At 39.9% G+C, this 14,373-nt stretch overlaps 1 protein-coding gene across 1 annotated transcript; it reads left to right on the top strand.

Annotated features, from left to right (window-relative positions):
* Positions 1-10,006: 10,006 nt before the first annotated feature.
* Positions 10,007-14,106, top strand: syne2a (spectrin repeat containing, nuclear envelope 2a). The gene is made up of 3 exons (XM_036210671.1): positions 10,007-11,825; positions 13,683-13,835; positions 13,927-14,106. The coding sequence occupies exons 1-3, from the start codon at positions 11,700-11,702 to the stop codon at positions 14,104-14,106; spliced, it is 459 nt and encodes a 152-aa protein (XP_036066564.1). The 5' UTR covers positions 10,007-11,699.
* The last annotated feature ends 267 nt before the right edge of the window (positions 14,107-14,373 follow it).

Raw genomic sequence — 14,373 nt, forward strand, 5'->3', positions numbered from 1 at the left:
ACCATCTTTTCAGCTCACTGTTGGACTTTTGAGGCCTTCATAAGTTACAATGAACATTAATTTTACTCTGTAAATCCCACTACATCAAAGAATTGACAGAAAACTCTTTTAGAATTAAAATCCTTTTAAACCTTTTGATGAAATCCACAAAAATGGTTTACTAAGCTGGATCAGTCTTGTGAGATATTGATAGTATCAGATGTGATCTGTTAGGGGATTTAAGTTTTAGTTCACAAAATGTTAGTTTAAGAATATTAACATGAATGTTTGGAGAAAAAAATGTCTAAAAAATGGATCCACATATTTTTGAAATTTTGTAACTGTATTTTAAAGAATTATTTATCCGCAAAAGATGTACAATTTAAATACCTCAAAAGGTCATTTACAAAAATGAGTTATTCTGATTATAAAGTTGTGAAAATTAGCTAAACTTTTCCCACCAAAAGTGGAAAGATGACCCACTATAGAATGAACTACGTTATATCCAGTGGGTTTATAAGGAAAGTTTGGATCACGCTGATGGGATAGTGGCGTCAGAAACACATGGATCAAACATGACGGCAGTGGTTTAAGGCTAAATGTTCTTCATGGTTCTGCTGGCTCCTGCTTTGCTGATCAGGTCCAGGGAATGTGGGCTGAAGGTGCAGCTGCTGTGCTGCACACACGTGTTTGCCAAGCGATAAATAAAACACTGGCTCTGCCGGTCAGGGGAAAGTGACATTGTGCTGCTGTGTGGTCTCTACACAGGTGGACAAACAACTTTAAAGAATTTCCCAGATCCTGATGATTCCAGAAATGTCCTGACCCCAGAATCTCCTGAAGTCCTATTCTCCTAGAGGAGTTCTGTTACTTCCTCATGCCTACGTGAAAGGACGTTCATAAAACTCCCTGCTGGTCTGCAGGTATGTTGAACACGTCTGACCTTCTCGTCTATTTCTGTTCTGCTTCCTGCATGTGTGGATCTGCAGAGTGGCAGCAGCAACGTTCTCATTCATCTCTCGTGGTCTGGTTGATCGTCTGCTACAGCTTGATCAGAGCTTCGATGGCTTCAGGTGGAGCAGAAGGAGACGGCGGAGGGATCCCTCTGGACATCGACAACGTCCATCTGCTTCTCCAAGGTCAGTCCATGAACATGTGACCACGGAAAATCTTCAACACTAATACTTGATTTTTAGGAAAAGCTCCAAAACATCCCGACAGTCTCTCACATTCATCTGCAGTAGGTCAGAAGACTGAGTAAAGGTTCTAAAGTTCATCCAGAACGCTGATGACTGAAATCAGAAACTAAAACAACATCAGTCCTAAACTCTGGTCTTTGCTTCCTGTCACTGCAGGGAACAACACTAATAATAATAATAATAATAATAGTAGTAATATATTTTATTTGAAAGCACCTTTAAAAACACTCAAGGACACTATCTAAAACATCTCTGATTGTTCTTTCATGACATGATTGATCTCTAATAAGTTGGTCCATATGAACCAGCTCAGACTCTGAGAAGCTGATTGAGGAATCAGAATCAGGAGTAAATCCAATCAAATCAAGACAAAACAAGTCAAACCAGGTCAGGTCAGGTCAAGTTAAATCAAATCAAGACAGAAGACACCAGGACAGGTCAAGTCAAATCAAGTAAAATCAAATCAGGTCAAGACAAGACAACACAAATCAAGTCAAATCAAATCAAGACAGGGCCGTAAAGGACAGGTCAAATCAATTCAAATCAAGTTAAGTAAAATCAGGTCATGTCAGGTCAGGTCAGGTCAGATCAGGTCAGGTCAGGTCAGGTCAGATCAGATCAGATCAAATCAATTCAAATAAATCAAATTAAATCACATCAAATCAGGTCATGTCAGGTTAGGTCAAGTCAAATCAAGTTAAATCAAATCAAGACAGGACAGGACAGGTCAAGTCAAGTCAAATAAAGTCAAATTAGGTCATGTCAGGTCAGGTCAGATCAGATCAGATTAGATTAGATCAAATCAATGTCAAAATCAAATGTAAATTGAATCACAGGACAAGTCAAATCAAATCAAATCAAAACCTGGGAACAGCACTAAAGTGGGAATTTTACCCAAAATACAATGATATTTTTGTAAAACTTTTATTTTACAAGTGCAGATGTAATACAGGGTAAGACTTAGATACAAAATAAAACTCTAATTTTGGAAGAGTTTTGTTGATTGTGATAAACTGTTGCATTTGGCTGTGGGGACAACCTAGAAATGCTATTTTCCAACTTTTTGGATCCCTCCTAAAAATGTGAAAAAATATATTCATAAAATGTACACATTTATTCATGTACACTATGCTTTGAATTGCACAGATATATTATTTTGATAATATATTATTTAAGTTTATATATTATTTATGCAATAATGTGCTGGAAACGCAAATGTTTTTCTTTTGGCAAAATCACCCAAATGTACCAAATGTGCCGAAACTCTTTTAAGGAAATATTTTTTTAATAATAATTTTTGGTCTAAAACATGTGTCAAAGTCAAGGCCCGGGGGCCGGATCCGGCCCTCTGGGTAATTCTATCGGCCCTCCAGATCATTTTATTTTATTGTTATTAATGACCCGATGTTATCTTGTGATTATTTTTAATTTGAATACATTTTTATGAAGAGTAAAATATTGAAAGTTGTTTAAGTTGATTTATTCTGGAATAATATTCCTGCCTTTTTATTATTCATAATTATGCTATAAAGTTACGGTTTTAAACTTTTAATAATTGGCATTCTGCTTGCCTTTTGGACCATTTTGGCATATACTACGATTTTTGTTTTTGCTATTTTGGAGTTAGGCTAGTATTTAGTGTTTTGCTAGCTGCTTTGGCTAATTTAGGTTTTTATTTTTTGTTTTTTAGGCTTTGTGGAGTTAGACTCATATTTACATGCTAGCTGCTTTGACTGATTTAGGATTTTGTTCTGATTTTTAGGTTATTTTGAAGCTTAGCATTTTTTTCAGCTACATGCTACCTGATTTGGCTAACCTAGGTTTTTTTCTTCTTTTAGTTTTTTAGGCCAATTTGGCATTTAGCATTTTCCGCTATTAACCAAAGTGATTTTAGCTCTTAGTTTCAGCGTTTTCAGCTAATCAATTTCATCATCTTCAGCAGCCAAATTCAGCTTACAGCATTCACACTAGCATTATCACAGGTAATGGTATATATCTAGTTCAAATTATGTTAAAAAGTTACAGTTTTAAAGTTTAAAAAATGTAGTTCAGAATCTACTTCAGAGTGTTCAATAAATGTTTATCCTGTTCGTCCCGTGACCTGAGGTGTTTTGGATTTTGGCCCCTTGTGTGATTGAGTTTGACACCCCTGATCTAAGCCCTCCCATTGGGTCAGTGAAGACAAATGTATTTCATGTCCTCATCCTTCAGTCCAGATATATAAAAACACACACAATACTGAAAGAAAAAAATCACTAATTTAAGACAGTGGTCGTGACATCAACAAATCCAGTTTATACATAGTAGATACGACCACGCAGTAAAAACATGTTGGCCAGGATAGACCAGTATACACCTACAGCTATGTAAATAGCATAGAACCAGTCTCATGATTCCATTCAACAGGTGGGTTGCCTGTGCATTGACTGCAGTCACACTAATATACATTATTTTACCGACCTATTTATTCATAACTCTATACTGCCATCTAGCCACTGGCCGTATGATTCCACCATCAGTAGATGAAAACATGGGTGTGGTGCAGACAGACGGGGAGGAGCTGTTTGATTATGGTGAACATAACATGTCAGTTAGCGGACAAATCCAACTTGACCTCAAGTTTCCTCACAGTGATGCTTGAATCTGCACTGAAGTTCAGTAAATCAGAGGATTTTAGTGACACTTTCAAACCAGAAGTCATTCAGTTCATCCTGTATATGTTCAGATTATCAAACAGGTTTTAACCCGGTGTGTTAGGTGTACCTTCAAGGCCGGATCCGGCCCTCCAGATCATTTTATTTTATTGTTATTAATGACCCGATGTTTTCTTGCGCTCATTTCTAACTTGTGTAATTTTGACAAAATATATTTTTATAGAGAGTAAAATATTGAAAGTTATTTAAGGTTTAAGTTGATTTATTCTGGAATAATATTCCTGTCTTTTTATATTCATAATCATGTTAAACAGTTTTGGTTTTATTGTTTTGAAAAAATGTCATTCTGCTAGATGTTTTGTCAAATTTAGTTTAGTTTTTTTTTCTTTTTTCATTTTTAAGGCTATTTCGAAATTTAGCTATTTTTTCAGTTACATGCTAGTTGTTTTGGCTAATTTAGTTTTTTTTTTTTACATTTTTTATGCTCTTTTGGAGTTTAGCTAATATGTCAGCTACATGCTAGCTCTTTAGCTGATTTAGGCTACTTTTTTCAAATTTTTTAGGACGTTTTAGAGTTAATCTAATATTTACACAGTAGCTGTTTTGGCTAGGCGTTTTTCAGTTTTTTAGGCTATTTAGATTTTCGTTATTGTTTTCAGCTGCATGCTAGCTGTTATGGGTAGTTTTATTTATTTATTTATTTAGGCTAATTTAGCATTTAGCTAAAATTTTTGCGGGCTATTAGCTGCAGTTTTTTCAGTTATCAATTTCAGCATCTTCAGCTATCAGCACTAGCATCTTCAGGGGCCAAACTTACAGCATTCACACTAGCATTATTGCAGATACTGCTATATCTAATTCATAACTATGTTAAAAAGTTATGGTTTTAAAGTATTCAATAAATATTTATTCTGTTCGGCCCTCAACCTAATTTGTATTTCAGATTTGCCTCTCTGTGTGATTGAGTTTGACACTCCTGGTTTAAGTCATCAAACGTTGCAGATTACGTTACAGCTTAAGAAGTTTCTACCAGTTTTCATGGCATTCGGCTTCATGTGGTGAGTTTGAGTTGCTAAGCTTTAACCTGGTGTGCGGACGCTACACCTCCTGAACCTGTTTGAGGTTTACATGCTCAGTGAACAGGGTGGAGGCGGCTTCAGATACCTGCCATGGCAGGTTCCTAAATAAACAACCGTGACTCATGAGTGAGAACAAGAAGAAACTGTTTTCTTCGTGGACGGTTTCAGACAAAAGATCAACCATAAATCCTTCTCCATAAATCCTCCAGGACTGTCAGATGCTGCAGCAGGAGAAGCTCTTTGCTGTTGGAGCCAGCCTGGTCAAAGGTTCACGCTCGTCCACGAGCCTCCGTATCTGTGTCTCGTCTTGGAAACCGTCCCGGCTTGCTGCAGGATTCAGACTCATAGTCTTACTTTAGCCTGAAGGGTCTCCATTTCTGCTGCACAGAAGGAGCTCCCTGCGGTTCCGCTGAGGGGTTTAAAGGCTCAGCACACATGGGAGAACAAAGTTGTTGCTAAAAGGGCATGGAGGGTCAGGGATTTACCCATTTTTCTGACCAGGGTGAGTAGCCAAAGAGCAAACTTTGAGGCTTTCTCTGCAGCTTTCACTATAGACTTTGACAAGATTTCCTTTGAAATGACCTGCAGAGATCTGAGCTCGATTTCTTCGGTCCATTCGAGGGAACGTTTAGCTCTTGGTACTTTTCGGTTTTCAGTCCATTTGTGACGTTCTTGACAAATGACTGAATATTTTTTGTTTTTTTTTCAGTGGAGCATGAACAAACTCAGAGAAGGACGTTTACCAACTGGATCAATGCTCAGCTTTCTAAGGTAGGATGTGGATCAGGATCATCATGGATCATCTTGAGGTTGAGTCATGACAAATGTCATGGAGAAGACCAGGTCCTTGTCTGTCCATCTATCTGCCCATCCAAACAAGCCTCCGTCCATTTCTCTATCACTCCATGTATCTGTCCATCTATCCATCCATCCATCACCCACTTCAAAAACTGAATCTTAAGGAAGTAAATTGTTTTTGTTTCAAGAAAAAATACCTTATTCTCATCTTGCAAGAAAAATAAACTTCTCAAGAAAAATTTTAAAACAACTTTTGTTTGAGAAAATATGTCTTAGTGACTAGATTTTTTTTCTCTTAAGATGCAAACTCTTGGTAAGACCCTTTTTCTTACTCCGTTGTCAGATTTGTTTTTGATTATTTAAGAATTCTTTACCTAAAACTACAGCATGTGTCAAAGTCAATTCCGGGGGCCGAATCCGGCCCTCTGGGTAATTCTATCGGCTCTCATGATCATGTTATTTTATTGTTGTTAATGACAGATGTTATCGGTCCGTGACCTAAGGTGTGTTTGGGTTTTGGCTCCTTGTACGATTGAGTTTGACACCCCGGATCTACAGGGTCTGTAAGAACATCCCATCCATCATCCATCCATCTTTCATCCATTCATCTGTAAAAGCAATCCATCATCCCTCCATACTTCCATCCATCATCCATCCATTCCTCCATCCATAACAATTCATCCATACATCCATCAAACATCCGTCTGTCATCCACCCATCTATAAAATAATCCATCTATTATCCATCCATCATCCATCCAACCATCATCTATCCATCTGCAAATACAATCCATCCATCGGTTAAAACAATCCATTCATCCATCCATCATACATCCATCTATCCTCCATTCATCTGCAAAAACAATCCATCATCACTCCATACTTCCATCCATCATCCATCCATCTATCCATCTGTTCATCATCCATCTATTCGTCCATCCATAACAACAATTCATCCATACATCCATTTATCCTCCATTCATCCACCAAAACAATCCATCCATCATCCATTCATAAAAACTATTCATCTTTACATCCATCCATCTGTACATCCATCCATCCATCCATCTATCCATCCATCATCCATCCATCATCCATCCGTCAACCATTCATAAAAACTATCCATCTGTACATCCATCCATCCATCTATCCATCAATCATCCATCTGTACATCCATTCATCCATCCATCATCCATTCATCATCCATTCATAAAAACTATCCATCTGTACATCCATTCATCTGTACATCCATCCATCAATCATCCATTCATCCATTCATCCATCCATCCATCCACACATACATATTCTAAACCCACTTCATAACCAGTTGGTGTCACAGGGTTCCTAAGACCCATTTTAGAAATACCAACTAACTTCTGAATCATGTGTTTGGACTTTTGAGGAAGCTGGAGAGAACTTCTCTATCCCTCTGTGAGATGAATTCTTCTTGAAGCCAAAGGCTTTCATCTCTGACCACACCAGCTTGATTTGTAGACAAAAATTTGATTTTTAGGCAATTTTCTGAACCCTACCCGAGTAGTCGATGTTCTTTGAAGGTAATGCTCCACATCTACCTTCAATTTCTCATCAGTGGAGGCCAGCAGCTGGATCAGCTCAATGCTGACTTACTGCACAGACAGCAGAGGAGCTGCTCTGTCTGGCTGTGCCTCAGGCTGCTGACGTGCAGCTGAAGTATAAATAGAGCTTTCATGGACCAGAACAGAATGAAATGTGATCCTAGACTCCTCTTTATAACCTGGTGTTCATGAGGCTGCTCCAGTCTGAATCAGCTGATGCTGTTGACTCATCAATAGTAACATGGAGCACATGTGAGAGTTGTTGGGTTATTTTTTGTAGGAAACGTTCATGGATCTATTTATCTGCTAGTGGATACATCAGAATGGAGCAGAGCAGCAAGCTTGTGACCCATCCAGTGTATTTTTATGTCACAACTACAAGTTTTTTTAAACAGCATTGTTTCATCTGCTACTGATCCTCAATTTGAATAAAGAAATACTCAGAAATGCAATTTCAGCCCAATTTAAATATGTCCTCCAACATCAGAAAATTGCCACAAGAACATGTTAAATACACCAAAAACTCAATTACATTTGAGTGGGTCTTTAGATAGCGGCAATCAATCGATCGATCAATCAATCTACCAATTCATCCATCCATCCATCCACCATTTATCCATCCATCCATCAATCATCGATTCATCTATCTGTACATCCATCCATCTATTCATCCATCCATTCATTCATCTATTCATCCGTCTGTACATCCATCATCCATACATTGATCCATCCATCATTTATAGCTTTTAGGGCTGTTCATCCAACAAAACTCCAAAAATCACAAGATTATCCAAAGCTATTTCTCTTTGTGAATCAAGCTCTCAGGATTAAAACCTTCAGCTTTTTACTTCAAAGATCTCCTGACTGCTTGGTCCTCTACTTTTATAATCATGTCCTTCAGCCCAAGAATCATGACAAAACAGATTCCACATAAATCTGTTTTCCAGTTACAAGTGGTGCCACTGGAAGCAATCGATCAAAGATGAAGCCTAAAGTGACAAGGGCTCTAGTTTTTCATGCATGCCTTGTGATAACCCACTCTATCCACCCCTACAACAGTCCACAGTTGGCTGATTGTGAGGGATCCACCAGCCTGCTGTTTGCAACATTTCTTGGTTCCTGCTTTAAATTCAGTGTTAAGAACGTACTGACAAGAATAAGCTGTTTCCACAGCGGTCTACGTTCAACCAATGACTGCTTCTCTTCATCTTGTGTCCTGCTTCAGAAAAGCCCACCTACACGCGTGTCAGACTTGTTTTTGGACCTCAGAGATGGTTCTAAGCTGCTCGACCTGCTGGAGGTGATGAGCGGTCAGTCTCTGGTGAGTGGGTCTTGCTGTGTGAGTGAATGGTGTGCAGCAAATCCATGCAAAGTGTATTGAAAATTCTAAAATGTTTGCAGCCAAGGCAAAGAGGTCGAGGAGTTTTCCAGCAGAGGACCAACATCGAGACAGCCCTGAACTTCCTGAAGAGGAAATCTGTAAGTCACCAAACCAACATCCTTTTACTGATTTTGGTGTCCTCTCCATTGGTTTCTATGTGTTAAAAACAAATGGATAGACAAAATTCTGATGGAAAGTATTTGAAAATTGAGGAAATAAGCAAAAATCTAATGTTTTTGTGATCATTTTTCTTATTAACCTCTTAACCCAACACAGAGTAGACCAATGTTACAAACTTCATTGTTGGAGCCTGGGAATTCAGACTCTTTGAAAGATGGAGGATTGTGTGGATTTATGAGGCTGTTCTGTCACTGTAGATCAAGCTGGTGAACATAAACATCTCTGACATCATAGATGGCCGCCCGTCCATCATACTAGGCCTCATATGGACCATTATTCTCCACTGTCATGTGAGTATCACATTCAAATCTTCACTTTCGCCCTCCTCTAATTAATAACTTGTGACTTGTGTTTGTTTCAGATCGATGAACTGGCCAGTGCTCTCTCCTTCAGCTCTCGCCATTCTTCTCTCGACTCCTTGGCTAGCCTGGACTCCTGGTCCGGCAGTCCGATCCCGGGCAGTCCAGTTCCTGCAGGCCGGACCTCTCCTCTTCATAGACGCTTCCGCATTTCTGCCAAGAAAGCCCTGCTGATGTGGGTCAGGGACCAATGCCAGAAGTGGGTTTTTTCCTTAAGCTCTATCAGGTGCTTGAACATCCAGAAAACAGTGACATGATGGATGACCATTTGTTCAGAGTTCAGTGCTCCATCAGTGTGAAGGATTTCAAGGCAAGCTGGAGGAGCGGAGAGGTCTTCCTGGCTATCCTGTGCTCTCTCAGACCACAGCTGCTGGATCTCTCACTGGTGAAGACCAGGAGCAACCAGGAGAACCTGGAAGAAGCTTTTCACCTGGCTGAGAAGGAGCTGCACATCCCCCGTCTGCTGGAGCCTCAAGGTTAATGGAAGAAAAGCGTGTTTGAGGTTGTAACTGTTATGAGGAATTTGAAATTGATAGATTTGGTTGGCTTTAGATGTTGATGTTAAAGATCCTGATGAGAAATCTATCATGACATACGTGGCCCAGTTCCTCCAGTATTCCAGTGACATGCCAGGACCTGATGACCATCTGCAGGTGAGAGTCAAGCAGATATTTGAAACCTGAGTAAAAAAGATGTTCCTGATCCTTACGTACTCCGAATGACTCCATGTCTCTATTCAACTTTTGGAATTTACTTTTTGCAACAGAATTGTATTAAGATTAATTAGCTACTCATGTGGGTGAAAGAGAGTTAGAAGTTGCAAGCAGCAGCAGCCACAGTTGCTAAAATGTGCAGTCAATGCAGCTGACAGTTGCTGAGAAATTTGTGTGAGCTGAGTTGTGGAACATCTCTATTATTTCCATTTCTGCTCAGACCCCTTAAATCTTCTTCTTCCATCTGTCTGATTCTCCTCACACTCTGACCTTTTGGTGGCACAGCTCTTCCCTCAGCTTCCCTCCTCTTTCTCACCTGAGAGCTTACCTGCTCACATCACTCCAGCAGTTGCTGTCTCCTCAGTGCGTCAGGTACAAGCTTCTCCTCCATGAAACAAACATCCTTCCAATCATTCCAGAGTCAGCTTTCACCCAGTCTGGATTTGAACGGGTGACGGCTCTGCTTGTGCATCTCCAGGTGCCTTTGAGCCAGCGTGTGCAGGAGGTGATCTGCTGGCTGCAGCAGACCGCTCAGGATCTGTCAGAATCCTGGAGGGCTGTTGTGGGATCAAGTTATGCAGACAAGTATCAGGTGAGGAGGACAGCGAGAACTCAACACACACTTTTGGTCACTTTGGAGTGGAATAAATAAATCTGTTCTGGATTTATTTCTTTAGGTGCTTCAGATGTTTGCTAACTCTGCTGAGCAGAGAAGAACCGTGATGAGTCTTCTGGCCACAACAAAACGCAATGCTGAGCTGAGACAGGAGCAGCTCACGCTGAAGACGGCGTGGGATCATCTTGAGGAAGAGGTGACAGAATTCATGACCTCTTTACAGTCTTGAATTTTTGGCTGCTAACTTGTGATACTTCTTAGTTGGGGAAGTACAAAGCAGACCTGGACCAGAGTCTTCCCCATCCTCTGGACTCAGTTGTTGTGTGGCTGCAGCGAGGAGAGGCGGAGCTACAGAAAAATGGAGATGCATCAACAAACCACGCAGAGGCTGCCAGAGAAGCAAGAGTCCGAAAAGACAAACTGAAGGTCAGATCGGTTACATCAAAACAATCCCATACGCTGATGATGTTGTTCTTCAACATACATAACAGACAATAACTTCTTTTTTTCCAGACTTTATTTGAGGAAATGAGTCATTACAACAACATTTTGGAATCTTTCAAAAACAGGGATCCTTCAGGGAATGCAGTCGTCCCTCCTGAAAAGCGTGATGAGCTAAGAAATCGGTGCGAAATGATCGTTTTCTATTCAAACCGGTATAAAACCCTAATGTATTTCAATATGACGTTAGATTGGCCAACATCAGAGTCACTGCTAAGTATGACGGAATCAAGCTGGAATTCTGGGAATCCCTGCACACCGTCCTGGACCTCCTGAACCACATCGGTGCTAAAGTCCAGGCGTGGAAAGGTCCATATGGATCTGAGGAGTCCGTTCACGCTCTGTTGCTGGACTGGCATGTAAGGTTTTTTTTTTATTTTTATTTTAGGAAACAATAAGTGAACTTTTTTACAAACTGTTTTTCTGTTTGTGTAGGAAACAGTCGAGAGACGAGGTCTGCACTTGATTCTGATGGATGCTCTCCAGACTCTGAAGGAGAAGGCGAAAGCTTTCAGCGGAAAACCTTCTCTAGGTTCATATCACATATCATAGCTCAAACGAGATTTTTGGGTCCATTTGAATCCTTTTTCCTGCCATTTTGTCTGCAGGTGAAGAGCTCCAGCATGTAACCCGTCAGGTGAAGGAGTCTGAACGGGAAGCCGAGATGGTTAATCAGGCCGTGACCACCGTCAAAGGGACGATGGAAAGAGTGGCGACTGCGTGGAAGACGTACAACAAACACCTGGCCGTTCTTCATCTGCAGGTTCAAAGTCCTGTTGAGGAGGGAGAGGTAAGATAAGATAAGATAAGATAAGATAAGATAAGATAAGATAAGATAAGATAAGATGAGATAAGATGAGATGAGATGAGATGAGATTAGATGAGATGAGATGAGATGAGATGAGATGAGATAAGATAAGATAAGATTCATTCATTCATTCATTCATTTTCCAGACCGCTTCTTCCCTTTCGGGGTCGCGGATAAGATAAGATAAGATAAGATAAGATAAGATAAGATAAGATAAGATAAGATAAGATAAGATAAGATAAGATAAGATAAGATAAGATATGATAAGATAAGATAAGATAGTCCTTTATTCGTCCCACGGTGGGGAAATTTCAGGGTTACTGCAGCATTACAGATAGAAAATTAGAAAAATTAGACATTTTACATATTTACAAAGAAAACAAAGTTATAGTGCGGAGATAAAAATACAAAAAAAGAAAAAAAAGAGGAAGAAATTGCACAGTGGATATGAGTAATGTTGCAGAAATTACACAACATATTTTCAAAGTGACGTCAAACGGTTGCAGTTACCCTTTAAAGTCCCACTCTGAGCACCTTTTGATCTGTTTTGTTAAAACGTTCCCAGTGGTCTTTTTTGTATGATTAACCCTTTCCCCTCCCCATTGCTGAGAGCTCTCCGTTTACATTTCCAGTGCAACAGAAATAGCAATATTGGAGCCATCAAGCCACACAGTTTAAAGCTAAATTTGTAAGTTTTATATTGCATTTCTTTAAAAATAAATAAATAGGTAAATATGTTTATAACGTTTAGGCTTAATGTATTGTTTAGTAAAGGACTTCAGATGGAAATTAGTGCGTCAAAATGAAGCAGAGCAGGAAACTTGTAGCCCGACCAGCGTATTTTCTGTCACAGATCTTTTTCAAACTGAATGTTTTTGTCGCCCTGCGACGGACTGGCGACCTGTCCAGGGTGTACCCCGCCTTCGCCCTTCAGTGGCCGGGATAGGCTCCGGCACCCCCGCGACCCCGAAAGGGAAGAAGCGGTCAAGAAGATGGATGGATGGATGTTTTTGTCTGCTTCCAATTCACAACAATATGAATAAAAAAATACTCAGAAATACAATTTTAAGTTTGACAAAGTTTTCCTCAGAGTGGGTCTTTTACGGCAGATATAATTCCAGTGTTTACATTCTTTCAACGACTGTAACTCTTTAACCATATACGCAATTAGCATAATTCTAGTGCTTTCTGAAGCAGAGAAAAGCAGCTTTGCTCTGATGTTGCATATTGGTGCAAATCTGCAATGAAAAGTCACTTTTCTCCAGAATCAGCTGATTCACATTGATCACATAAACCAGGGGTCTCAAACTGGTGGCCCAAGGGTCATTTGAGGCTCCCAAGTTAACATTTTGACACCCCCGCCTTAATATGAAAGTTCAATGTATACTAAGCAATATTTTCTGCATGTCCATGCTTCTTTAATGATAGCTTTGTATTCGCTGTGTAATGTTTCAGCTTTATGCTTGAAGCTTTGCATTTGCTATTGTCGTTGGATGTCAGAAAAGTCTTTAGCAACAGTTGCTAGAGTCGTTAGCTCCTGTCGTTTCACAGAACACGCAGAAGGTATTGTTTAGTTCTATATAGACATGAACAAATGTTCAATAAACTTGTTCAGTAGACATAGACAATGGACCAAAGATATAGACAGTAAAAACATATTTTTGGCCCAAATGGAACCCTGTACGGTCCAGACTCAGCCTTCAGTGGCTCCAAGGTAAATTTAGTTTGAGACTCCTGACATAAACGGTTAGAGATTTATGGATGTTAGAATAGTGAAGAGTGTTATTGTCACTGGCGACAATCTCTGGTTCAAAGCTTTGACCCTTCCCTCTTTTGTAGGGCATGAACGAGTGGACTTCACGCCACGCTCAGTTAAATGAGGCCGGGAATTTTCTGATTGAAGCGACTGAAACGTCAACGAGCTTTGTTCTGACGGAACAGCTCAGCAAAGTCAACAAGTCATGGGCTGAGCGCATGAAGAAGACAGTGTTTGTAAGAACTCATGCAGTTAATCACATTCAGCAGTTGATATTAATGTTTAAAAATGAAATAACCTGAGCAGTGGGCAATGCTTGTTGTTCAGGAGGTGCCATCAGAGACTCGTGTCATGAGTCTTCAAGCACTGAGCTCCATGATCCAGGAGGCCAGTTTGCTTGTGAGGAAACCAGTGGAAGTGGCTTCTGTCCCATTGAAGGACAACATACAGAAACTGCAGGTTAGTATAGTTGATGAATTGGAGGAAATATCTGGAAGTTGTGTGTGAGTAGATTTATTGTTTTCTTCTGCAGTCACTGAAGAAAAAGCTCTCTGCGGTGGACAGCTCATCTTTAATGGACTCTCCAGACTTTCAGACAAGAGATGCAGAAAAGCTGCAAAAAACTCTAAAGGTATAAACTGGGATGTCGAAATGTCTTCCTTAAGTATTCGTCAACTGCACTAGACGCATCGAGAATGGTCTATTTTTGAACTTATGAAATATATAAGGAACTATGAGGCGCACTAAGCAAGAGAGTCAGAGATATGTCTGTCA

The sequence above is a fragment of the Oryzias melastigma genome, linkage group LG24 (genome assembly GCF_002922805.2).
Source record: "Oryzias melastigma strain HK-1 linkage group LG24, ASM292280v2, whole genome shotgun sequence".
In the NCBI taxonomy this organism is placed as follows: Eukaryota; Metazoa; Chordata; class Actinopteri; order Beloniformes; family Adrianichthyidae; genus Oryzias; species Oryzias melastigma.